The following is a 27,927-nucleotide window of genomic DNA, read 5'->3' on the forward strand; positions in this document are numbered from 1 at the left end:
TTTTGCATTTTGTCGCATCATGTGTGTCGATTCTGGTATTCGGGTTGGTTTGAAAACAAGTTTGTTGGGCGCCAAATAACGACAAGGCGTTCGAACTATAAAGAAGTACAGCGACACAACAATTTAGATATTTGCTGTACATTTATGTTGGTGTGTTCGTGTTCGTGTCAGTTCAAAAGGCGAAAAAAATCGTAAGTACGAAAAGTAAAATATTTATCATCCTTATGATGTCACATGACATAAGTAATCAAAAACGAAAACATAAACATATCGTATTTATTCAATCAGAGCGCCCTTCATCGGATATGCCTCCAGGGCATAAATGTTGGCATTCTGTAAATCAACGTTTAACAACGACACATCTAAAAATCCAATTCACTATAAGGAGAGTGGTATGTGTGTTGTTGTTTTTTCGGATGTTAACGATCTTTTATATATCCCTTTGGTGGGTTGGGAGATTATATAAGATAGGAAGAGACCTACCTTTCTTAATTGTAGGGCTATTTACATGTTTCGGTTCTAAAATCATATGTAATTGTCTTTTATCACGTATGTTTCTCTTCGTTTTCTGGTGTGTTTTTTTTATCAACTTCTGGCCATACAGTTAAATGTACCGATGTAGACGATTATATGTTGTGGAAAACTGAAGATTGTTGCTTATAAACACATAAACATATTCAGCATATTCTTATTTCTTAATATATAATACAATATAACAGATTATTTACTTAGTAATCTGTTTTGACATTCCGTGTGCAATTTTGTATCGTAAATGGCTTTGGGAGTTATGTTAAAACTCATCATATTTTATTTCGAAGGCATGTTTTACACCTGGATTGTTGTTCTGGTTTCATCGTGTGTATATATTTTTATAGTAAGAATTAATAAATATTCACTACTAAATTTTTAGCATGTGATAATATAGTAAAAAATGCACTATTTTTTTATATTCCACTTGAAAACAGCCGAAAAAAGAATGTGCATTAACGGTCGATTTTGATTCGTGTCGAGTTCTTTCTCGGAATGAACATAAAATATATTTTGTATTGCTGAAATAGTTTCAGTTTAAAATGGCCTTAAAGAGAAGTTATGGTTATTGGGGTCTCTATGTGCAAGATGTTGCATTTATTTTCGATTAAAGTAGTCGCTTTTACGTTTTATAGGGAAAATATTTAGTATTAAATGACCTTCAGGGGTTATGCTGTATTTGTGGTCGAGAATTCGTGTGTGTATGCGTGCACGTGCTTGTGTGCGCGTCTACACTTGACTTAAATGGGTGACAAAGGACCAAAAGTAAATTAAATTGGAATCGTGGATTTAAAAAATCCAAAAAAAGGTTTCTTGAGCTATGCTCGGAACCAATCGACTCTGCTCTGATAAATAACACTAAATATTAGTGCTTTGTAACCATTCTCATTCGCGATTTTTCCAAATATGTTAATTATCGAAATCAAAACACGGAAGTCGAATCAACATAAAGGTAAACAAGATTTTTCTGCGCGTTTCTTATTACTTGATTCGTTTGTCTCCAGCCAAGTATGTCAAGCGGTAATTTTAAGAAATAATATTATCAAATGAGTTTATTGAAGAAACTGTCATTACTTAGATTTGTACAATACTATATTCCCAGTTGTTCATCTTCATGTTCATTTAGCCTGCAACACGGTATTCTCGCAGTATAGTTGTCCATACAATAACCGAAAAGCACCGAATAGCACCGAAAAGCACTCAATTTCTCTCTATATATATGCAATATATCGTTTTTAGTGTGTGTTAACGAGTTTAATTAGTAATAAATGGTTATATGATTGTATGTTTCTACTACATTGTGCCCAAAATGGTAAATATCGGCAATTACCGACCGAAAAGCACTTCATGTGAAGACCGAAAAGCACTCAATTTCTCGCTATATATATGAATATTTGCGTTTCTATTGTGTGTAAACGGATTAAATTAGTTATAAATGGTTATATTTCATGCATAGTTATACTACCTTGGGTTTATTATGAGGTATTAATGCCCAAAATTGGATTAATATCGGCAATATACCGACCAAAAAGCACTAAATGTGAAGACCGAAAAGCACCCAAGTTCTCGCTATATATATATAATATTTGCGTTCCTATTGTGTGTAAACGGTTTAAATTAGTTATAAATGGTTATATTTCATGCATATTTATACTACCTTGTGTTTATTATGAGGTATTAATGCCCAAAATTGGATTAATATCGGCAATATACCGACCGAAAAGCACTTCATGTGAAGACCGAAAAGCACTCAATTTCTCGCTATATATATAATATTTGCGTTCCTATTGTGTGTAAACGGTTTAAATTAGTTATAAATGGTCATATTTCATGCATATTTATACTACCTTGTGTTTATAATGAGGTATTAATGCCCAAAATTGGATAAATATCGGCAATATACCTACCGAAAAGCACTTCATGTGAAGATCGAAAAGCACTCAATTTCTCGCTATATATATGAATATTTGCGTTTCTATTGTGTGTAAACGGATTAAATTAGTTATAAATGGTTATATTTCATGCATATTTATACTACCTTGTGTTTATTATGAGGTATTAATGCCCAAAATTGGATTAGTATTGGCAATATACCGACCGAAAAGCACTTCATGTGAAGACCGAAAAGCACTCAATTTCTCGCTATATATATATATATATATAATATTTGCGTTCCTATTGTGTGTAAACGGTTTAAATTAGTTATAAATGGTTATATTTCATGCATATTTATACTACCTTGTGTTTATAATGAGGTATTAATGTCCAAAATTGGATAAATATCGGCAATATACCGACCGAAAAGCATTTCATGTGAAGACCGAAAAGCACTCCCGCGACAGCAGAGAATCACCGAAAAGCACTCAAGTTCTCTATATATACATGAAAGTTAATTATAAGGGCCGATTTTAATGGATTGAAAAGATGTACATATTTATTTAGTCAATAATGACTTCATTAAATAAAAAGTTTAAATATAAAGCTCATTACCATTTTTGGTGGCCACCGAAAAGCACTCCCGCGACAGCACAGAATCACCGAAAAGCACTCAATTTTTCTATATATAAACGAAACTAAGCTATAAGTGCCGTTTATAATGGATTGAAAAGATGTACATATTTATTTAGTCAATAATAACTTCGTTAAATATTGATTTAAGTTTAAAGATAAAGCACAAGCACTCAATTTCTCTCTATATTTAATATAATCAATGATGACTTCGATAAATATTGATTACAGTTTAAAAATAAAGCACTATATATATATGAGGCGCGTTCTGAGAAAAGTGGGCTTAATGCATGTGCGTAAAGTGTCGTCACTGATTAGCCTGTGCAGTCTGCACTGCTAATCAGGGATGACACTTTTCGCCCAAACGTGATTTTCGGTGAGGAGTGACTTCCTTGAAACTAAAAATACCATAAAAGGGGAAAGTGTCGTCCCTGATTAGCCTGTGCGGACTGCGTAGGCTAATCTGAGATGACATTTTACGAACATGCATTAAGCCCCTTTTTCTTCCCATAACACGACTCATATATACATGAGGTAGTTTGCCAACATAATGAATATGTTGCCCAGCTCTTGCCACGTGGAGGCCACCTCTTGTAAGAGCCAAATTTTGAAAAAAAAAGGCCGAAATATTCCCAAATATTTATGCAAGAAATAAAAAAAATAACCGGAAATAGTCCCATTTGTATAAACAAGAAATTAAATATTTGCAGCTGTTTGTAATGAAATAAAACTGCACAGCTTAAGATAAGCTTGTCTGTCAATGATTATGTTTCCCTCAATTTCAAATCAGATTATGATTATAGAAAGTAATGATATGTAAAAAAAAATCCAGGACATACACCGGCATATGGGACGCAATGTGTATATAAATATATGGTACATACTCACTAATAAGTGGTACATTATATAAAAACATAGAATAAAAAATTGATAAACTATACATACAACTATGTTACATATACATATGCAAAGAAGGTAGTAAAGTTAGAATAAAAGATAGATTAAACAAAATAAAAAAAGATACAACTATGTTACATAGACATATGCAAAGAAGGTAGAAAAGTTATAAAATTCAAGATCATGATTATAATAACAATGCCATTGAACGTTGAGTTAAGCAAGGCTGCGAATTAAATTACACATAATTAAAAACTTATTTATTGTAGGATACCGATTACACGGAGCTTGATTACGCTGCAAGCTAGAACTCTGCCGCAATGTATCACCAATGAAAGATGTAACATTAATTCAAGCACGTATACTTAACAAAAAAAAATATATTTCTTTATTTCCGTTATCAGTTTAAAAATGATGGTATTAAGGTGTTACTAAACAGTAAAATACCCAACAGCGATCGGGATTAATGCACTTGACCGCTAGATGAATAATTTTATACAACTATTCTGGGCAAATTTATATTTTCAAAACAATTTTAGTTGGTGTTGTTATTCACTTTCAATAAATACATCAGTTCTTTTTATCAACCAAATTCCTGTTGTGTGCTACTGTTTCTTATCAGAATTATATATATTACAATACACCATCAGCGGCCGAGCGCAGAATTGGCCGCTTTAAAAAAATGTGGAATGCATCATATTGAATGTCAAATTCCGAGTGTATTAGAAAAAACTGTTATTTTATATAAATAAATCAAGCACGTACACTTTAAAAAAAAAGATATTTCTTTATTTAATGTAGAATTTTGCAAAATTAACGAGATTTATATATAACAATGTTATATTACTTCTTTCTGGTTGAGTAAAAAAACAACACAAAACAACATGTATAACATATAATATTTGTATAAAAAAGAAAAAAATAATGATGCACATGATATTTTATAATTTTGTTAAGTGCGCGTGCCATTGAACGTTGAGTTACGGGGGAGATGCGTATTAAATTACACATAATTAAAAGCTGATACTATTCTGTCAGCTTGATTTATAAATCATGTTCCATCACGCCAATATATCCATTGTTTCATGAAATTGTAACGCCATCAGACCCGAATGAATACACCATTTATTCCAAGCAGGTAAATAACAATTACTATAATAAAACAGGGGAAGTCTACACTGTGTATTAGCAACCTGCTGTGATGATCTTATCAGTTCAATACACAGGAACATGGCTACTGTACTGGAATTGGATTTACAGCTAAAATAACTGTTTTCATTTCAGTTTACACTGTGTATTAGCAACCTGCTGTGGTGATCTTATCTTATCATCTCAATACACAGGAACATGGCTACTGTACTGGATATATCGGATTTACAGCCAAAATAACTTTCATTTATTGCTGAAGTGGTGTGCACTAACAATTGATCCACCTCACTGTTGCACTTTTTTTATATAACTAATTAATTTACTGAGTCGGCGCTAATAAAGTGTGAAGGTGGAAATTAAGAAATAAGATCTATTTTCGCATGACACTGAATACACATGATACATGGATAAAATATCAATAAGACACATTTGAATATTTCATTTCTCCAAAAAATTAGCACGTAGTCACATATATATAAGATAGATTAAAGACCAGAAAACAATATAAGTAAGACACATTTGCATCTTTCATATCTTAAAAAAACAACATGTGAATCTAAAGCAATACATTTATTACTGGCACTAGCTATTCTAAAAGTCGGCGGACAACATAAGTTCAAAGAAGGAACCACAATTAAATAAGATCAATTTTCGAATGATACTGATTGTATAGCAAGTAGTCACATATTAATTCTAGCTTGCATTAGAGTAAATAATTTTGTTAATTAAGTTCAAATTAATCTGTTCTTTAGAGATTAAAAGGGTTTAAAGACGGTGCTAATAAAGTGTGAATGTGCCCGTGCCTTTGAACGTTGAGTTAAGCGAGAGGTGCGAATGCAATTACACATAATTAAAAACAGATACTATTGTGCCAGCAGGTTGAGTGAATACTGCATAAGCGAGAGGTGTGAATTAAATCTTACAAACTGATATTATTATGTCAGCTTGAATTGTGCTGACATCTTTAACTCAACAGTATCAACTAATATAAATAAGAACAGCACAATCTAACTGGCAGAATATTTTTCTACAATGGCTAAAGTAGTATTGTTCGACGATAGTTACATCAAACGTCTATGTTTCTTTTGCAACGAGAGAAAAGGACTACACGTGCCTTATAATGTAAAATGGTACGGCCAAGGCGGTTTGAGAACGGACAGAATGAACACAGATCTGTACGGCAAGATGTTAAAGGAAAAAGGGGACATCGTCATCGTAGCTGTCGGCGGTAATGACATTACCCCTACATCACAACCCAAAGAGATTGTGAGAAGAATCCCCGAAATCGTTAATGACATATCACGAAATGGATGTGAGCACGTGTACACACGTGTACATCACAGAAATACTGACACGTGGAAATTTCTCAAAATGTCCGGGCTTGCAGAAAATATTCTTCGACAGACAGAGAATCAAAATAAACAAGTGCCTAGCCAAAACATTAAGAACAATTTACTAAAATTTCATGATCGAATCTTCACTAAAACTAAGATTAGATTCACATCGTACATCGAATATTTAATTGAGCACATGTAATTCAACAAAACTGTACATTAATTCACACGAGTCGCACTGTTCGGACATTAATGAAAGGCGCCGATCATAACACAAATTCTCATCATTATCTGGAATATAATTAATTGTCGGTGCGAAAATCTATTTCCAAACTGCTTTGTGCTGATTAAAGAAGCGTACCGGCATTTCTTTCACAAGTTGTTAATGATGACTTCAGACCTTAAAATTAAGTTTTAATATGAACAGACATTGACTAAATAAATATGTACATCTTTTCAATCCATTAAAATCGGCCCTTATAGTTAACTTTCATGTATATATAGAGAACTTGAGTGCTTTTCGGTGATTCTCTGCTGTCGCGGGAGTGCTTTTCGGTCTTCACATGAAGTGCTTTTCGGTCGGTATATTGCCGATATTTATCCAATTTTGGGCATTAATACCTCATTATAAACACAAGGTAGTATAACTATGCATGAAATATGACCATTTATAACTAATTTAAACCGTTTACACAAAAAAGGAACGCAAATATTATATATATAGCGAGAAATTGAGTGCTTTTCGGTCTTCACATGAAGTGCTTTTCGGTCGGTATATTGCCGATATTAATCCAATTTTGGGCATTAATACCTCATAATGAACACAAGGTAGTATAAATATGCATGAAATATAACCATTTATAACTAATTTAAACCGTTTACACACAATAGGAACGCAAATATTATATATATAGGAAGAAATTGAGTGCTTTTCGGTCTTCACATGAAGTGCTTTTCGGTCGGTATATTGCCGATATTCATCCAATTTTGTTCATTAATACCTCATAATGAACACAAGGTAGTATAAATATGCATGAAATATAACCATTTATAACTAATTTAATCCGTTTACACACAATAGAAACGCAAATATTCATATATATAGCGAGAAATTGAGTGCTTTTCGGTCTTCACATGAATTGCTTTTCGGTCGGTATATTGCCGATATTAATCCAATTTTGGGCATTAATACCTCATAATAAACACAAGGTAGTTTACATATGCATGAAATATAACCATTTATAACTAATTTAATCTGTTTACACACAATAGAAACGCAAATATTCATATATATAGCAAGAAATTGAGTGCTTTTCGGTCTTCACATGAAGTGCTTTTCGGTCGGTAATTGCCATTATTTACCATTTTGGACACAAAGTAGTATAAACATACAATCATATAACCATTTATTACTAATTAAACTCGTTAACACACACTAAAAACGATATATTACATATATATAGAGAGAAATTGAGTGCTTTTCGGTGCTTTTCGGTGCTATTCGGTGCTTTTCGGTGCTTTTTGGTTATTGTATGGACCGGCAATAATCCTACTCCCAGCTATTGACCCTCCGGGTCGCTTGGAGTTGCAACTAGTTACGGCATATTTCATGTCAAGTCTACTGCCAAGAATCCGGGCGGTAGTTTAATCGGTAATCTAAGCAACATAAACTATTTTCTGGCATATAAAAACAACACAAGCAGATCATCTCGTTATCACTTATGCCCGAATGTAGTGTGCTTGCATTATAATAGTATTAATCCAACTTAAGTTTCAAACACACGTCAACGGTTGATGAAAATGTGTAAGTTTTTGCAATGGTAAAAGCTGAGTTTTCTGAACTCAAAATATGCTTTCAATTATCTCAAGAATTCCCCGTGAGATAGATCTCTTGTCTAATCAACCAATCGTAATACACTAATTTTCTCTGGAACCTTCATTAGATAGGTTGCATCGTTAATTCAAATATTCGGCTTTCGGTTTGATAATGTTATTTTGTCAACTTTTTGTTTTGATCAACACGCAAATTGATAACGATCGTAACAGGTATTGTGTTTGTAACACTGTTTTAGGTTGATTGAAATCAATATTATTGACAAACTTGAGTCTTTTTTTTCTTGAGACTTATTCTTTTTTTCATTTAATTTTGTTTAATCAGAGAATTCAAGAAGAACTATCTCGCAGTACTACAGGAATAATTATTCGTGTCTTAACAATAATTATTCGTGTCATAACGCCAGGGTATTTTATTGGATAGATCTTTGAAAAGACTATCACATAACTGAAAAGATATAACTGAATTTTAGGGTTATTTTTTTATACAACGAAAAACTATAAATTTTAACTGTAGTCGCAACTACCACTGTCTGTCATTCGTATCTTCTTCTTCTGATACAGCACTCCTTTTAAACAGAAGATTTTGTATAAGCCCCTATTGGTTAAGGGGTGAAATATGGACAAAAAATTATCAAATCGAGTATTTATGGTAAAAAGGATAGAAACTTCAAAGTACTTAAATTAAAATCAAACATGAATGAACAAAGACCAGACATCAAAAGCTACAATCACTTTTGTTTATATAATTTTAAATAATGTGAATTTCAGACACACAAATAAATAAATATTACGGTAATTATCAAACACTGATCCGTTTTGTTAAAAAATCTATTAAACTTTAAAAATTCAAGTATTGTTTGAGTCTTACCAGACAAAGCATTAAATAAATAAGTGGTGTGCAATCCAAAGAAGTTTAACAATAATAATAGTGTCTGATAATAATGTATGACCCAATCACCTGCAAGCAGAAAATGCAAAAAATCCATAATTTGAAGAAGTTGAATGGGAAATTTCATTTCAAGATGGATTTTTAGTTGATTTCGGCTTCAAAATATATCGTCCATCACTGTTGGACATTTAATTACCCAGCATGGATAAATATTGGCAGCAATAGATGTTTTCATGCAGAGTAAACAAGTAGATTGCAAAAAATTGCTTGTAAATTAAAGCCAGGGGCCATAAACACAATACCGTTAGAATAGCCAACCTGCCAGAATACAAAGTTTGAGTATATTGAACAAGATCCCATCTTGTCATAATATCATATTATGGTTATGCAAATATTCTATTGTCTTATCAATAATATTTTGACTTACCTATAAAACATTGATCCTGGAACTAAGTACCATGGAATGAATGCATTTTGTTTGACCCAAGGCTCATTTTATCTCTCTCTGAAATCTGGAATCTTTCCGCCCAATGCTTATTCAGCCTAAAAATTGGTACATTTTCGGTCTCAAATAATTGCATAATTATATACAAATTACAGCTTTCTTAGCAAATAAATTGCCCTTGTAGTGTTTACAAAATACTTGAGACAATTCTTGTAGATTTTCTGATTGTCCGCTTTTCCCTTAATATATGGCATAAATATTTGTCCGGCTTATTGTACTCTACCGGTGAAACCGGAGGGGACTTATGGTTTGCGCTCCGTCTGTCTGTCTGTCATCCTTTTCTGGATCCTGGGATAACTTTAAAAGTTCTTCATATTTTTTAATGAAACTTAAAACATGGATAGATGGCAATTATGGAGATTATGCATGTCATTTCATTTTGTTCCTATGTCATTAATTCTGGTTGCTATGACAACAAATATAAACAAAAACAAAAATAACTGACAGTGGTGGAGTTTCACCGGTAGGGGACAATATTGCTTGGCAATCTCTTGTTGATTATGTCTCTGAAATCAATTTAAAAATGGGAAAAGTTCATTAAAAGCTCAATTTACATAAATCTCTTTTGTATATTACTGCCCATTTAGTGGCTTTGATCCTTTCAGGTTGTCGAGTATTTGATCAAGTAAAGAGCAAATAACAAACCTACATATAAGATAATTCTGATTCAAATATAATGTTTGATGTACATGTCCAACTCATATCAAATTTCAATAACTCAAACATGACATTGCCCTCCATAGCTAATTTAGGGAAGTAAAGGGATCCAAATCAAAATTAAGGCACGCTGTGGTATTCAAATAGTTTCCTTTACAACACATATATTATATAACAGGATCAATAGGATATTCCAAGATGGTTGGGATAGAGTTATACCCATTAAAACTGGCATTATTAATTAATGATCAATAATATTATATATATTTTAACTTTTGTGATCAACAAATGTATGCTGTCCATTTTTGTGTTTTGTCTTTCGGGCATCAATTGTAAGCTTGTTTTCACACAAGAAGCCAACCTTTTCATCTTGATGAAACTTGCTCAGAATGTTTATTTTTAATCTTTAATTTTTAACCTTTCGCATTTTTTACTCAACCTTGATGAAACCAGGTCAGAGTTTTTATCTTGACATTGTCTTGGCTGAGTTGGAACCTGGGTTTATTGCATCCAAAACTTAGAATGCAAGAAATTGTCAGCACTTTTAATAGAGGCCAAGTTTATGACTCAATGGTTATGAAACTTTTTCAGATTGTTAACCCTGACAAAATTAAAGCCCTGTTCGATTCTAGGTCACGATCTTTCAAAAAATTAGGTCACCAGATGAAGTCTTAAAAAAAACTTTTGGACCCTCCTGAAGCCACATTTATCATTCAATCTTGATGGAACTTGGTCAGAATATTAACCCATTTATGCCCAGTGGACTCTACCATCCTGCTAAATTGGATCGATTTATTTCCAAAATAAGGGATGTCTAGTATATTTATTTCTATATTAAGAATATTTCTTACAGAAATTCCTTTAAGCAAACAGCGCAGACCCTGATGAGACGCCGCATCATGCGGCGTCTCATCTGGATCCACGCTGTTTGCCAAGACCTTTTTTCTAGACGCTAGGCATAAATGGGTTAATCTTTACAATATCCAGGCTGTGTTCTGGTTCAGTTTGTGTATACCCTGTAATCCACACTATTTCATATATATTGAATTTTCCTAAGACCATGATAATTTGTCATAAAATCTAATTTTCTATATAATGGCAATTCATATTGTTGCATCTTATTTACATAGTAAAGTCAAAATGACAGGATTATACTGCAGATGTTAATATTATACCATCATTTCACATATATACTTTAAATTTGACTGCATACCGGTATCATAATAATAAAATGTTGGTTTTTTTTGTATTCCGAGATAAAATTTATTGGTAATATAAGAGTATCAACAATTGTATCTGTTGCGCCCTTGTTGTTTCAATATATATTATAGTCTAAATTATTAAGAATATTTTGTAATGGTTGTAGATTTCCACAATGGCAATCATAAATCTAAACCATAACAAAAAGTTTTTAATAGTCCTCTTTACCTTGTCGAAATTACAGATGAAGCTCAATAAATTTGTTTCTCATCATGTAAGAATTGTTATCATATTTGTCTGCTTGGCCTTCTTTCATCTGAGGTTTAATATTCACACCAAAAAAGTTAAACCATACTACTGATAAGTGTTATCAGTATTTTTAGCCAATCTGGCTAAACTGTTTCTTCTATCAATATTGTGTAATGCACACACGGAAATAAATGTGAATTAAAATTTTGTCAATGTAAATATATTGTTTAATTGTTGCATTTTATTTACAGAAGATACACATGGACATGAATCGAGAAATCGTTAAGGCGGGATGGATGAAGAAGAGAAGTATGAATTTTATATGTTGTAGCAAAGTAGGATAATTATTGTAATGCTAGTCTTCCAGGTGTTAGTCAGATGATGCCAAAACCAAACGGCTTAAGATATGTTTATGTTTACAAGGTTTATGGATAATTATTGTGTCAAATCAAGTCTGTGCACACATAATTGTATCAAGAATGTTATAGCATATACTGTCGCAAGTCAAAATCATTTATCGAGAATTCTTTATCTGCTGATCAAATATGTATCTATGTCTCGTTATCCACCAGAAAATAGTATCAGTTATCTGTAATAACATTATCCATTTGACAATTTATCATTAGTAAATCAAGTAACAGTAATTAACTACTATTTAGTTGTTTATGATTCAATGCCCACAATCCATATATATAAGTTATTTAAGATTTATTTTCCATTACAAATTTAATTACCTGATTTTCACCCTAATATATTCAAATAATTGACATACAAAAAATTGAAACACTTTAATGCTTCTTGTTTAGGTAGCTTCCTTCATCGATGGGAGAAGTACTGGTTTGTTTTGTACTCGGATGGCAATCTAAGCTGGTTTGAAACTCCTGACAGTCTTCAACCAAAGAAAATCATCAACATGCGTGCTGTGTGCACCGGCCTCCTGATGGGCGAGCAGGTATTAGCAGCTCTTGTAGTATTCAACCTATGAAATCAAAGACCATTCTTACTACATTCAAGTTTTAAAGGCTTCATTTCCAATCCTAAAATACGGATGAGCTGCAAACAGCTTAAAAAATGAACAGACTGCGAGATATTTGCGGCTGTTCTGGTTTTATGCTTTTTGCATATGGCCAGTTTTACTTTGCTTCTTAGCAGGAAATGGTACAATTTGGGAAACTACAAAGAAGAAATTTGGGTCAGTTAATTTAATTGTCAACTTTTGTCATCACTATTAAAGGCTCTTTCATCATGGGAAGTCCATATACAAAATGAAACAGATTTACTGACCTGGGTTGTGGTGAAATTGTGCTTAGCTTCACCAAAATTGCCTCTTTAGGCTGCAAAGGCTAACCTGGGAGGACACTTTATGCACATCCATTATGCTGGGTTTTTCTAGAATTCTAGTTCTTATTTATTAGCTCACCTGAGCCTAACGTGCTCAATGGTAAGCTTTTGTAATTAATTTTTGTCTGTCATGTGTTGGCGTCATGGGTCTTCAACATTTGCCGTGTTTACACTCAAGAGGCCACATTTATTTCCGATCTTCATGAAACTTGGTCAGAAGATTTGTCCTAATGATCAGGGATCATATTTTTCCGCAACATCAATCGGTCTGGATTTAAATGGGAAAAAAGTGTCCGAAAATGTATATCCGAAATCATGACAAATTACGTTAAAATATAAACCATTGATTTTGCCATTCATGAAGGTGGTATAATAAATGTACAAATTTAATTCCCTTAGGCATTTTTTTAACGGAACATACAAGTTTTCTCATTTGGTTCTATCATTTGCTATTTCATTGTTGTTTTGTGTGCTGTTTTATCTGACTTTTCATCGTTGTCAATATTATTAATCTGTCATTCTGTGTGATTTGAAATCACGCATCTAAACTTCCAGTCGTGGTTATTCAACAACAAACAATAAAGTACACGAATTATTTCGATTCTAACACGTTTTTTATTAAAGATTTATACAATGTATATTATTTTTCTCGTGTACTATTTTATGTGAATGTCCGCCGATGAAAATAACTTTCGGCTGTTCTGTCAATCAGATCCGCGACTTTCACTCATTTATTGCCGGATAATAACGCTGGTGGAAAATGTATCGGCATGTTTTGTTTAGTTACAGAGCGTGCTCTCAGGTCCGCCCATCATTATTGCAGAATATCCAATTTTCTTCTTTGCTTATATGAAAGTTTACTGTTTCATGCATGAAATGCACAATGTCCACATGGATAACATCGAGGTTTTCATCTACCAAGTAACTGTCAACGATTTTATCGTGGGCAGTACACATTACGGACCGATTAATTAGTGTGCTAGGTATAAGCCATTGAAATTATCGATTGATATTGACACGGGTTATTCACGCATGACTAATACACAACCGCGCGAATCTTCGCTGCTTGAGGTCATAGTCCGCCTTATCACACCTAATCGAGATAAGAATGTAATTAGGGTGTGTTAGCATGTGCACTGTGTAATCCATTTCATGACATTGGAATTTTAGCAAACAAAATCGGACCGACTGTTTGGGATTTTCAATCGGTCTTTCATGACCCCAATCGGTCTAGGACCGACAAAACCGAAAAAAATATGATCCCTGCTAATGATATCTTGGATGAATTTGAAAATGGTTCTGGTTGGGTAAAAAACATGGCTGCCAGGGGTAGGGGCGTTCTTCCTTAAACGTGTATGGCTAAAATAAAACCTTGTTTGCACTCTAGAGGCCACATTTATTGTCTGATCTTCATGAAACGTGGTTAAATTTCTTTCAATGATATCTTGGTTGAAAAACAAGGCTGCCAGTGGGAAGGGCATTTTTATGCCCCCTTTCGAATAAAAGGGGGTATATAGTTTTTGCAGTGTCCGTCTGTCTGTAAGTCTGTCTGTCAGTCTGTGTGTCACACCTTTCGTGTCCGCTCTCTAATTCAAATAGTTTTCATCCGATCTTTAGGAAACTTGGTCAGAAGTTGTATCTAGACAATATCTAGGTCAAGTTTGAATATGGGTCATGCCGGGTCAAAAACAAGGTCATGGGGTCGAAAAAACAAATCCAAGGGAAGTGATAAGCTTTAAATGGACATAATTATCTGACCTGCCAGATTATATATTTTTGTTAAATAAATCAAAGCGGCGTAGTAGGCGGCATTGGGTTTCTGACAAGCACATCATGGTAAAAGGTCAAGGTCATCCTTCAAGGTCTAAGGTCAAAAATGCGAATCCAAGGGAAGTAATAAGCTTTAAAGGGAGATAATTATTCAATATTGAACATAGCAACTAGATATTTGGCATGCATGTGTATCTCATGGAGCTGCACATTTTGAGTCGTGAATCTACAGTCACGGTAGTGGCTTTTAATTATTTGCTACTAAAAATAGAGATTTGTTAGAGACAATTATTTTCAAGGGAAGTAATTTATATAATTATAAATCTCAGATTATATATTTCCTTACCAAGAATTTAAGTTCTTTTCACAGTTACTGTACAGATTTTTTATTTTGATTATTTATAACTCAAATGATTGATTTTTCAAAGTTTTTTTTTAAATGATTTAATTATCATTTCTTTCCTGTACTAATTTGTGAATGGTAGGGTTCATTACATGCCTGTGGACTTATGTCCATAGATACATGTACATGATGAACTTTGGCTATGATCTCTTTGATAAACCACAGGCCTTGGTTGTCAGTGATGTCTCTGACTTGGTCATTTTTGACTGTCTACAAACCCCCACCCCCCCCCCCACCCCCTCCGGATTGGACAAAATCCAAGGGAAGTAATGAGCATTAAAGGGAGATGATTTCTATACCTGCCAAATGATAAATAGAAATTTTATTTCAAAGCGGCGCAGTAGGGGGCATTGTGTTTCTGACAAACACATATTTTGTTGCTTATGTGGCTTCAAATAAAACCTTGTTAACACTCTTAACGCCACATTTATCGTCTGATCTTCATTAAACTTTATTGGACTATTGGTCTCAATAATATCTTGAATGAGTTTTAAAATGGTTCTGTTTGTTTGGAAAACATGGCTGCTAGTAGATGGGGCATTTTTCCTTATATGGCTATAGTTAAACCATGCTTACACTCTTAAAGTCACATTTAAAGTCCAGTCTTGATTGAACTTGGTCCGGACATTTTTTGTAATGATATCTTGGATCAGTTAGAAAATGGTTAATTCTGTTGAAAACGTGGTCGCCAGGGGATGGGCATTTTTCCGTATGTGGCTATAGTAAAACCTTGTTTACCCTCTAAAAGTTACATTTACAGTTCAATATTCATGAAACTTGGTCAGAACATTTGTTTTAACGATATGTTGGGCTGCACAGAACAGGTCACTTCTTTTGTATCTCAGTTGAGCGACTTTGGGCCTTTTTTTCTAACAACAATGTTGATATCAAAAATGATGTGCATTTCCAAACTTCAATAATAGCAGAAAGTTTCATAGACTTATTGGTTAATGACTCAAGGTTATTGAACTCCAAATATGGAGGTCACTGCATTTCTTAAAAAAATTACCAGGGTTTTAATTTGGATGATTTCAGGTCAAAGGGTGCTTTCTTGCAGACATTCTGGTCTATTTGAAAAAAAAGTTGTCATAAATCGCCTTTGACCTGCTAAACAATAAAATGGGTATCTTACCCAGTAACCAGCATATCAATTTGGATAATTATTGGTCAAAGCATTCTCTAGATATCATGCCAAAAAAAAATTCTTGCTACATGCCCATCCTTCCCGTCTGTTAGCAGCGATTTTTTTTTGTCCAATTAGGAAAAGTACCCGTACCGGTTCAATTGGGAAAAATTGAGTCGTGAAAACCTGAAAATTGGGAAAAATCGAGTCGTGAAACCCTCAAATTGGGAAATTTGTGTATTTTATGCTCCCAAGTACTATAAAATGGATTCTAAGTGTTTTCAAGCTGTCAATATTATATTAACCTAGGTTCAAACCATAGAGCTGCACAGGGAAACTAACAAAATGTTGCATTTCCAAAAAAAAAAAAATTTTTTTTTGTTTTTTTGTTTTTACCTTAAATTGGAAATTTTTGGCCAGCAATTGGGAAATTTGTAGTTTTTTCGTAATTGGGAAAGTGCCGTTTACCGGTACTTTATAAAGAAGGAAAAAAATGGCTGGTTAGCCTAAACTGCCACTCTGACTGAAAGTTGCACAGTTATTTACTGGCACTTCATAGAAGCTTGGGACGGGGGGGGGGGGGGGGGGGGGGGGGGGGGGGGGGGGGGAATGCAATTTTACAAAAGAGTTTTATAATTACTTATTTGACTAACTGAACTATAATTCCAAGCATAAACATTTTCTCTATTCAAGATACACATGTGTGTTAAAAATTATGAAAACATAAATGAATCTCGCTCTTGGAAAACAGGGAACAATGCATTTGTGTAAAGTTTCATCCCAGATAAGCCTGTGCATTGAGCACAGTCTAATCATGAACGACACTTTCTACCTATACTGAATTTTAGTCAGAAGAAACTTTCTTAAACAGAAAAATTTCATGACAGCAGAACATGTCATCTATGATAAGCCTGTGCAGACTGCACTGTCTAATATGGGACACTTAACATACAAGCATTAAGCCCCGTTTTCCCATTCCCAGAGTGAGCCTCATATTAGCTTACTCGGTCGATATTGACGTGCTGTTCAGGTCCTGGTGAGCCCCCCAGAGGAGATGCATACAAAGAACTGCCTGCTGCAGATCTTGGCCAGGGACAATGTCCACATATACTTGTGTGCTGAGGATGCTGATGACATGAAGTGAGTCTGCGTCTTCTGAGAAGGTCCCATTCAGTGTTAGAATAAGGGAGAATTTACTCATTAAATTCTTAAATAAAAAACATATTTTTATATCGTAAGTTGTTATGGTAATGAAATGAGGAATATTTGCTGTTCTTTAGTAGTTTTTATGATACGATTGCAGTCATTCAGTTGTTTTCATGGTAAAATTAAGAACATATGCATGTTTAGCCATTTCAAAGGTAAATGAGGAGCATATGCAATTCTTCCATAAATTTTCATTTTTTTTAAATAGAAACAAATTCTCTATTTTTTTCAGTCAATTTTGATTGTAAATGTATGAACATAACATATGCATATCATGCTTGCTAATACAAAATAATTGTCTTATATTATATTGTAAGACAACATATATATTTATCACATGCTATACCCTGATTCCCATGTAATACAACCATTACATATTTTTTTATATTACACATGTGTAATACAGCATTTTTAAGCATTTAAATTGGCTTAGTTTTCGTTTATTGACCAATCGCATTTTGTTATTTTCATGCGTCAAAAGACGTCACGAAATGTAAACAACATTTGGGATTTATCATTATGTTTGCGTAAATATTTATTTCATTTGCTCATTTAAAAGCATGTGATAAAAAAGATCTGACAGTCGTTGTCATATCATACCATATTTTATTAAACTCGTCCAGGATATTCGTTAGTAAGCTCGCCAAAGGCTCGCTTACTAACAAAATTCCTGAGCTCGTTTAATAAAATATTGTATGATATGACAACTCGTGCCAGATCATATAAGTATGCTATATCATAGCATATACTGCACATAAAGGTTAACAGAGAAAACTTAATTGCATCGCATTGCACTGGAAGACAAAGTATTGCACTTGTCCATTCGTAGCTACATCCGTCTGCCCAAACATCATGGCCTGAAGCTTATAAACCTCTCTTTAACTACTTGGTGGATCACTCTCAAACTTTCACAGTTTAATTATGTTAAGGTGTAGACAATTGTAAAGAAAGCAATTATGGGCCTAAGTGTGTTTTTGCCTTTGTATATAGAGAATATTATGTGAGTTTGGGATAAAGATCAAGTTTATGATGCGAAGCTTAGAACCGATGTAGCGCGAGGCTTGCCGAGCGCTAACATGGTTTGAGCCTAGCATGATAAACTTGATCTTTATCCAAAACTCACATAATATTCTATTTATTCTATTATTTCCTCCCTATTTTCCATTAATAATTATCAAATATAGCATTTTTTGACAATTTTGATTTTCCGTGGTTGACAAAAACAGATTCTCCATTTTTTGGAAAAACCCAAATCTGATCTAAAAATAGCGATAGTATAAACCTCAAGTTTATAGAATCGTTGTTATTGTATCGATTTGCATCTGGTTATAGGATAAAATATATAGCTGTCTGAAGCTAGTGTTTTAAACTCCTCTTACTAATAGACTAATAGATTGATCTAGCACAAACTTCCTATGTTGAATGACATTCATATGTTAAGAAAGGAATTTAAGTTAAAACAAGTTTTTGCAGAATAATGGCTCTTTGTCTGGTTTTCAACTATACAATATGTAGTCTAAAAAAGATATGTTTTGAACTCAATATTTACAACTGAATCTTTCTCAAACTCTCATAGTTTAATGACTGTTATGTGAAGATGATTGCAAAGAAAGGAATAGTGACTGAATCCAGTTTTGTCTGAATTATAGCCCTTTGTCTTGTTGACTATTGTTGAATAGTCAGTGGATTTGTCTGTGGTCAAACATGTGTTGTAAGGGCTTCATTGTCTGTGACACACTGCTAGCTTTTATTTGTTTTATACTTATTGAGTGTAGAGAAGTCCAAAATAAGAAGAGATAAGGTTTTTGTGAGGAACACATGCTTGTCTTTAGTCATTTTCCACGAAATGACACTTGAAAAACATGAATATGGATTCATTTTGTACATGCATGTTTTAAATATAAAACAGTGTGCTTCATACTCACACTGCATTCAATCAATACATATCCTTGCAGGACATGGCAACTGGTACTGCAAGAGGCCAGGGTTCCAGGGCCAAACACCGGGGCTGTCTACCCAGGCACCACAGTTGTGTACCCGCAGGGCGTCACTCATGGACCCCCAGGCACCACTGTGGTGTATCCCCAGGCAGTGACACACATGTACAGTGGCTACTATGGGGGCGGTTACCCTGGTTACGTGATCTCGCAGCCTGGACAGTCAGGTGTGTTAGCATAGATAATATTTACTGTGTTTATATAAAGCATGATGGTCATCCATTTTGGCTGGGCTTTCTTTGAGACTGAGAGCTTCTGATCAGTCATGTTGTTGAATCTTGTAAACACAGTCAATGGTGGCAGTTGGCATGGATATTTGAGCTGTTTATGAATTGTTAGGTAGACCATTCAACTTTTAATCAAGCTATAATGGTCACCTGTTTTGTAAGTGTGGGAGTAGGCATTTTCATAAGGCTATGTTAAAGATTTGTTTGCAGCAAAACCATATATGTTTAACAACTACAGGTTTAAAATTGAAACCGCTTGAATACAGTAAAGAGCATAAAGTTTTAAGTTTGCACGTACAATTTTGCATCTCAGTATCATCTACACTATTTAAACTAGAAATGGCGCGGCAGAGGCTGACGCGTATCCCCACGCCGCATGTTTTACCCAGGGGCGCCCCAGGGTTGGTAATGGGGCCATGCATAGTTGAGATTGACCATATTGTCATAAGAGATGTTCAGTATAAATTTGAAGTAATTCGGTGTAGAAATGAAGAAGTTAATGTCAAATAACCTAAAAACGAGTGAAAATCTATACCCTAATTTCTCCTCCTCATCCGGCTCTCCAAATCTAATAATAAATCAACTTCACTGACGTCCATTATGTACATGTCATCCTAATTGGAATGACTTATGAGATGGCTGAACATGCTCACTTATAGCCAATCTTCTTGCTTCTGTTTTGGAAAAGTTATGTTTTGAGGTTAAATGGTTGACTAAATAGTAGCGTCTCAGAAATGTTCTATCGCAATCTTGTACACAACAATGAAAATGTTGAATTTCATGTCTGTCTTTGATGTGCCTGTTCAAAGTCCATCTTGCTTTAAATTGTTTCTCACATTTTTCCCACTTAAACATTTTGACAGATTTTCAGTAATGAGTCTAAAAGTGTAGTTGAACAAATTGAAAGTTTCAGCCCTTTTATAGATTCTTGAGGCTCTATTCCATGAGTTTCTAATGTTTTTTATGCTTGACTGCATTCTATCTTTTCTCTTATATACAGGTGTCCCTTTGCGCCAATATATTATAATCCCTTGTATAAACATTAGTTGGATGAGCTAAACCATTTCACAGATGAGTTAACACAAACAATTGACTACATGTACTAAATACATCTCTGCGCCACTACTGTGTAACTCTATATGTGTTTTCAATACACAAGCTTCATTGTTGAAAAATTCCTTTGTCCGATGAAAATGCTTGCACTTCTTCTGTTTGGGTAGATAACCACATAAAAGATTTCGAAATCTAAACGCAGACCCTTAGTTCAAGGTCAAGGTCACAGTGGTAAAAAATTTCATGCGCATGGGAAGGTCTTGTCCAGATACACATGCGTACCAAATATGAAAGCAATATCTGAAGGGACACAGCAGGTATGAGCCTTTTTCGAATCGCAGTCGCAGATTTCGAAACCTGAACGCTAACCTCAAGTTCAAGGACAAGGTCACAGGGGTCAAACATTTTATGCGCATGGAAAGGTGTTGTCCAGATACACATGCATACCAAATATGAAAGCAATATCTGAAAGGACACAGAAGTTATGAGCCTTTTTTGAATCGCGGTCACAGATTTAAAAATCTGAAAACTGGCCCCAAGTTCAAGGTCACAGAGGTTAAATTGTGTATGCCCATAGAGTGTTGTCCAGATATACATGCATACCAAATATGAAAGCAATATCTGAAGGGACACAGTAGATATGAGCCTTTTTCGAATCTCAGTCACAGATTTCGAAACCTGAAAACTGACCACAAGTTCAAGGTCAAGGTCATAAGGGTAAAAAATTGTGTTTGCATGGATAGGTGTTGTCTGAATACACATGAGTACCAAATATGAAAGCAATATCTGAAGGGACACAGTAGTAATGAGCCTTTTTCGAAATGTGGTCGCAGATTTCAAAACCTGAAAACTGACCCTAAGTTCAAGGTCAGAGGGGTAAAAAATTGTGTGCGCATAAAAAGGTGATGTCTAGATACACATGCATACCAAATATGAAAGCAATATCTGAAGGGACACAGTAGGTATGAGACTTTTTCGAATCGCTGTCGCAGATTTTGAAACCTGAAAGATGACCCCAAGTTCAAGGTCAAGGTCACAGGGTCAAAATTTTTGTGCCCATGGAAAGGTGTTGTCCAGATACACATGCATACTAAATATGAAAGCAATATCTGAAGGGACACAGTAGTTCTGAGTCTTTTTCGAAGCGCGGTTGCAGATTTCGAAACCTAAAAACTGACCCAAAGTTCAAGGTCACAGGGGTCAAAAATTTTATGCACATGGATAGATGTTGTCTTGATACACATGCATACCAAATATGAAAGCAATATCTGAAGGGACACAGTAGTTATGAGCCTTTTTCGAATCGTGGTCACAGGAAAATATCTGACCCGGCCCCGTCCCAGCCCCCATAACTTTTGACCCAGGGGTCAGATCAAAATTCGGTCACTGTCATCGTCGCACATAGATAGCTCATAGCTACCATGTATGTAAGTTTCAAGGTTCTAGTGCTAATAGTGTAGGAGGAGCAGGTGGCCAGGACGGACGGACAGACGGACATCACCACAATATCCCCACTTTTTCTCCGAAAAGTGTGGGGATAATTAAATATTAGCGTAAATGTTAAGAGTCTTCATATAAAATGTTCACTTATCAAGACAGCTGATGACATGTCTATGTGAATAGTTTTTAGCATAATAAAATGCCCCTTTTTATGCCCCGGTAGGGTGGCATATAGCAGTTGAACTGTCCGTCAGTCTGTCTGTCTGTCTGTTCGAAAACTTTAACTTTGGCCATAACTTTTGCAATATTGAAGAAGCAACTTGATATTTGGCATTCAAGTGTATCTCATGAAGCTGCACATTTTGAGTGGTGAAAGGTCAAGGTAATTCTTCAAGGTCAAAAGTAAAAAAATACAATCCAAGGGAAGTAATAAGCTTCAACAGGGAGATAATTTCTAAACCTGCCAAATGATATATTGTAATTTTATTTCAAAGCGGCGCAATAGGGGGCATTGTGTTTCTGACAAACACATCTCTTGTTGTACTTAAAAGTCAGGTAAAAGTCACCTTGTTTTGTATAAATCAATTTAAGTCTTTTAAGCGGATACTTGGGGCGCCTTACACCCCAAGGTATGTGATAATAAATTTTATGAAAAAGAAAAAAAAGTCAGGTAAAGGCTTGTCTAATAAATTTATTCAGGTATAGTTTTGTGGGAAATGGAGTAATTGTTGCAGATAATTTATGGAAACTTCACACATATTCAACGCTATGACTGAATGATAATGGTCAATCTTTGCCCTCCTATACAATGTAGATACATTTTGAAATTATGTTTATTCCAGTCAGAAATATAGAACAGAACAGAAAAGAATAGTTTATTGTTTACTTTAGCATGTGGAGCTAATTGTCGTAAACATACATATAAATACACGTTATATTTTATGTTTTCTTATTTTAAGTGGTGACGGTCCCGAATGCGGCCAATGGGAACACTGTTATTTTGGGTGGCCAGCCAGGTCATGTGATTGTTGAAGAGCCAAGATACATGTATGGGAGGGGTTATTACGGGGGGGGCTTCTATGGTGGACCCTATATCTGGTTTTGAAAGTCACTGACATGACAAGACCATGACACATGTTTGTTGGGATGCAGAATAGGAATATAGTAGATGTGATTCAATGCAGATTATTATCTGAGTTGAAACTTATAAATTGTTGGCTGGTAACATTTTGCATTATTTTTTATTGTTACTTATTGTATTAATTGTAAATAGAAGATTTCTAATAATGAGTTTTTATTACAGTTTGTATGCATGGATTGTTTAAAGAACAATATCATTGGTTTGAGTTAAGGCTTTGAAAGTCATAAATAATCTTTATGGAAGATAAACAAGCTATTCTATTGATTTTCTTAGATGAGATATAAATGATAAAAAGGGTTATTTATTTTTTTGTTTCTTTTACCAAATTGATTTCATGACAAATTATGTACTAATATTTATAGATGACATTTTTTATCTTATTCTCTTTATTATTTGTTGTTTACAATAGGCATTTGTTTTTTGTTGTTGCATTCTTTTGTTATGATTTGTTTATCTTTGATTGTTATGTACATTGTAAATGTTTTTTAATTGTACTATTTTATATAAATGTATTTGCTTTTATATATAAATGTAATTTTATCAATAATTATGCTTTTAATTGCGTTCAGGGTTCTCAATAACTTTTGAGCCAACAAGCCAAAATGTAAAACCAACAGGCCTTCTAGGGGGGTCCGGGGGCATGGTCCCCCGTAAAATTTTAAAATTGAGCACTTGATTTCCTGCATTTTGGGCCATTTTATGGCTATTTTAATGGTCAACCAGGCACTTAAATTTGAGCGTTTTTTTTGCATTTGGGACCAAAATCCGGCCCTACAGGAATGGGCGGAAAAGGCCTGATCGTCCGCCTACCATGCACATTTTGCGTGACACTTCTAGTTTGAAACATAACTGAATTAAAACAAACTTTCACAACAGCAAAAACTTTGCATTAACACAAAAAGCGCAAGCAATCAGGAACAAAAACTCACCATGTGCTGAAAATAACGTCAAAATATTTGACTGCTTTTTGACCGATTCCAATTTTAGCCTTTTTAACCATGTTTTCCGAAGGAAAAAACTGGTTATTAGATTGGCGAATGCGGGCGGGCTGGCTGGCGGGCTGGCTGGCGGGCTGGCGGAACAAGCTTGTCCGGGCCATAACTATGTCGTTCATTGTCAGATTTTAAAATCATTTGGCACATTTGTTCACCATCATTGGACGGTGTGTCACGCGAAATAATTACGTCTATATCTCCAAGGTCAAGGTCACACTTTGAGTTCAAAGGTCAAAAATGGCCATAAATGAGCTTGTCCGAGCCATAACTATGTCGTTCATTGTCAGATTTTAAAATCATTTGGCACATTTGTTCACCATCATTGGACGGTGTGTCGCGCGAAATAATTACGTCGATATCTCCAAGGTCAAGGTCACACTTTGAGTTCAAAGGTAAAAAATAGCCATAAATGAGCTTGTCTGGGCTATAACTATGTCATTCATTATGATATTTTAAAATCATTTGGCACATTTGTTCACCATCATGGGACGGTGTGTTGCACAAAAGAATCACGTCAATATCTCCAATGTCAAGGTCGCCACGACTAAAAATAGATTTATTTTAAAACAAACTTACAAAGGGTGTTAATTTTGTTTGTTCATTTAAAAAGTTCAGTTTGAGTTGTCTCCCTTTATCAGATTTTTTTTCACAATGAAAACCTGGTTTTGTGACAATTTTGTCCCTTGTCATTGTTGTTGTTGTTGTAATGCGTTAAGGGAGATAATCAAGCGACGTCTTTGCTTAATAGCAAAAGGAGCAAAATTACCGAAAAGACACGCAAATTTCGAAAAGTCATTATTGCCGATTTTCTGAATCTGAGCGATTTTCAACCGGCCAAAATCTGATTTCAACCGGCCGATTTTGCCGGTGGCGGGCTCTTATTGAGAACCCTGATTGTGTTGTGTCATATTGTTGTGGCTATGTAAAATTTAAGATTAAACATTTCTCTAAATCATTTTTATAAACTTTGCTACGTTTAAATGTTGTTGTTTTTTTGTTATATAATGTTGAATTTATGTCCTGTGCATATGAAAGGTTTAATGTTCATACATAAACGTTAATGTTTTTAAGCTCATTTGAGCAAGATAAACATGGCAGCCAAAAACTGAAATTTTTAGTTTTATGACTATATCAAACAATTTTAAAATCTTTTCAGAAATTGATGACCCCAATTAATATCTTTAAAGTTGTTTTGATTTTGTTTATTAATTGACCCTATTTTTTGTATAATTAACATCGATTTTGTTAACAGTGATCAAGAACAGTAACTGTTATAGTCTTCTTTTTAGCTCACCGGAGCACAACGTGCTCATGGTGAGCTTTTGTGATCGCCTTTTGTCCGTCGTCCGTCGTCCGTTGTGCTGCTTCAACATTTGCCTTGTTAACTCTCTAGAGGCCACATTTATTGTCCAATCTTCATGTAATTTGGTCAAAAGATTGTTCTCAGTGATATCTTGGATGAGTTCGAAAATGGTTACGTTTGCTTGAAAAACATGGCTGCCAAGGGGCGGGGTATTTTTCCTTAAATGGCTATAGTAAAATCTTGTTAACACTCTAGAGGCCACATTTATTGTCTGATCTTCATGAAACTTGGTCAGAAGATTCATCCCAATAACATCTTGGACGAGTTAGAAAATGATGCCGGTTGGTTGAAAAACATGGCCGCCAGGGGGCGGGGCATTTTTCCTTATATGGCTATAGTAAAACCTTGTTAACACTCTAGAGGTCACATTTATTTTCCGATCCTCATGAAACTTGCTCAGAAGATTTGTCCCAATGATATCTTGGATGAGTTCAAAAATGGTAACCTTTGCTTGAAAAACATGGCTGCCAAGGGGCGGGGCATTTGTCCTTATATGGCTATATATGTCTATAGTAAAATCTTGTTAACACTCTAGAGGCCACATTTATTGTCCAATCTTCATGAAACTTGGTCAGAAGATTCATTCCAATAATATCTTGGACGAGTTCGAAAATGATGCCAGTTGGTTGAAAAACATGGCCGCCAGGGGGCGGGTCATTTTTCCTTATATGGCTATAGTAAAACCTTGTTAACACTCTAGAGGCCACATTTATTGTACGATCTTCATGAAACTTTGTCAGAAGATTTGTCCCAATAATATCTTGGATGAGTTTGAAAATGGAAATCTTTGCTTGAAAAACATGGCTGCCAAGGGGCGAGGCATTTTTCCTTATATGGCTATAGTAAAATCGTGTTAACACTCTAGAGGCTACATTTATAGTCATATCTTCATGAAACTCGGTCAGAAGATTCATCTCAATTATATCTTGGACCAGTTCAAATATGATGCCTGTTGGTTGAAAAACATGGCCACCACGGGGGCGGGGCATTTTTCCATTTATGGCTATCATATAGTAAAACCTAGTTAACACTCTAGAGGTCACATTTATTTTCCGATCATCATGAAACTTGGTCAGAAGATTTTTCCCAATGATATCTTGGATGAGTTTGAAAATGGATTTGGTTGCTTTTAAAAAATGGCCACCAGGGGAGGGGCATTTTTCCTTATATGGCTATATATGGCTACAGTAAAACCTTGTTAACACTCTAGAGGCCACATTTATTGTCCAATCTTCATGAAATTTAGTCAGAAGATTGGTCTCAATGATATCTTGGATGAGTTCGAAAATAATTATGTTTGCTTGAAAAACATGGCTTCCAAGGGGCGGGGCATTTTTCCTTATATGGCTATAGTAAAATCTTGTTAACACTCTAGAGGCCACATTTACTGTCCGATCTTCATGAAACTTAGTCAGAAGATTCATCCCGATAATATCTTGGAAGAGAACAAAGATGATGCCGGTTGGTTGAAAAACATGGCTGCCAGGGGGCGGGGCATTTTTCCTGATATGGCTATAGTAAAACCTTGTAAACACTCTAGAGGCCACATTTATTTTCCGATCTTCATGAAACTTGATCAAAAGATTTGTCCCAATAATATCTTGTTATCTCAGGTGAGAGACTTTGGGCCTTTCAGGCCCTCTTGTTTAATACTAGTAATCTCCCTTTCTTTCATTTCCATATATTTTATTCTCAACAGCATAACTCCAACACTTAATACCTAATTGATCCTTGAAATATAAATAGATAACACAGGGGCCATGTTTTAAAAATATTATTCTTCTCTCTAAAACAAATGTTGTCATACAAGCAAACACATTTCGGCGGGGATTTGGCACTACTGTGACAAGCTCGTATTATATATTGTATTTTCTATAATGTTATTTGCAATTGATTGTTCTTTCCGTTCATTGAAATAAACAATGAAAATGCCCACTCGACTTGTTCGTGCAAGAATTGCCGCTTATAAAACAGTACTAGACAGTTATGAAAACACATTTCATAAGCACTCGACTATAAAATAAAAGAATTGAGGCGTACAAAATACGTTAACGGTTGTTTTGAATACGCACTCGTCAACCACTCAACAAACCCATAAAGGCTGGTTACCAACAGC

The 27,927-nt window shown here is 34.6% G+C and overlaps 2 protein-coding genes across 6 annotated transcripts in view; one reads left to right on the plus strand and one right to left on the minus strand.

The window, feature by feature from the left end:
• The window catches only part of LOC127858034 (uncharacterized), a 120,938-nt gene that overhangs the window by 44,005 nt on the left and 49,006 nt on the right, over positions 1-27,927 (minus strand). The gene's annotated exons all lie outside the window — the stretch shown is intronic.
• Positions 1,397-27,744, plus strand: LOC127858041 (pleckstrin homology domain-containing family B member 2-like). 3 transcript variants are annotated; one of them, XM_052394908.1, is made up of 6 exons: positions 1,397-1,480; positions 12,004-12,061; positions 12,559-12,704; positions 17,420-17,529; positions 19,551-19,759; positions 23,272-27,744. In XM_052394908.1, the coding sequence occupies exons 2-6, from the start codon at positions 12,013-12,015 to the stop codon at positions 23,415-23,417; spliced, it is 660 nt and encodes a 219-aa protein (XP_052250868.1). In that variant the 5' UTR covers positions 1,397-1,480; positions 12,004-12,012; the 3' UTR covers positions 23,418-27,744. The 3 variants fall into 3 exon arrangements, 2 of the variants coding, with proteins under 2 accessions (XP_052250868.1, XP_052250869.1); XM_052394909.1 differs by lacking the exon at positions 1,397-1,480 and adding an exon at positions 1,495-1,536; XR_008038734.1 differs by lacking the exon at positions 1,397-1,480 and having other exon boundaries at positions 23,272-24,652; positions 24,815-27,744.

This window comes from Dreissena polymorpha, chromosome 14 (assembly GCF_020536995.1).
Source record: "Dreissena polymorpha isolate Duluth1 chromosome 14, UMN_Dpol_1.0, whole genome shotgun sequence".
Classification (NCBI taxonomy): Eukaryota; Metazoa; Mollusca; class Bivalvia; order Myida; family Dreissenidae; genus Dreissena; species Dreissena polymorpha.

Coding starts and splice junctions, on each gene's coding strand:
- LOC127858041 (XM_052394908.1), top strand. CDS start 12,013: ATGGACATGAATCGAGAAATCGTTAAGGCGGGATGGATGAAGAAGAGA. Junction 12,062..12,558: donor GGGATGGATGAAGAAGAGAA/GTATGAATTTTA, acceptor CTTCTTGTTTAG/GTAGCTTCCTTCATCGATGG. Junction 19,760..23,271: donor CTCGCAGCCTGGACAGTCAG/GTGTGTTAGCAT, acceptor TCTTATTTTAAG/TGGTGACGGTCCCGAATGCG.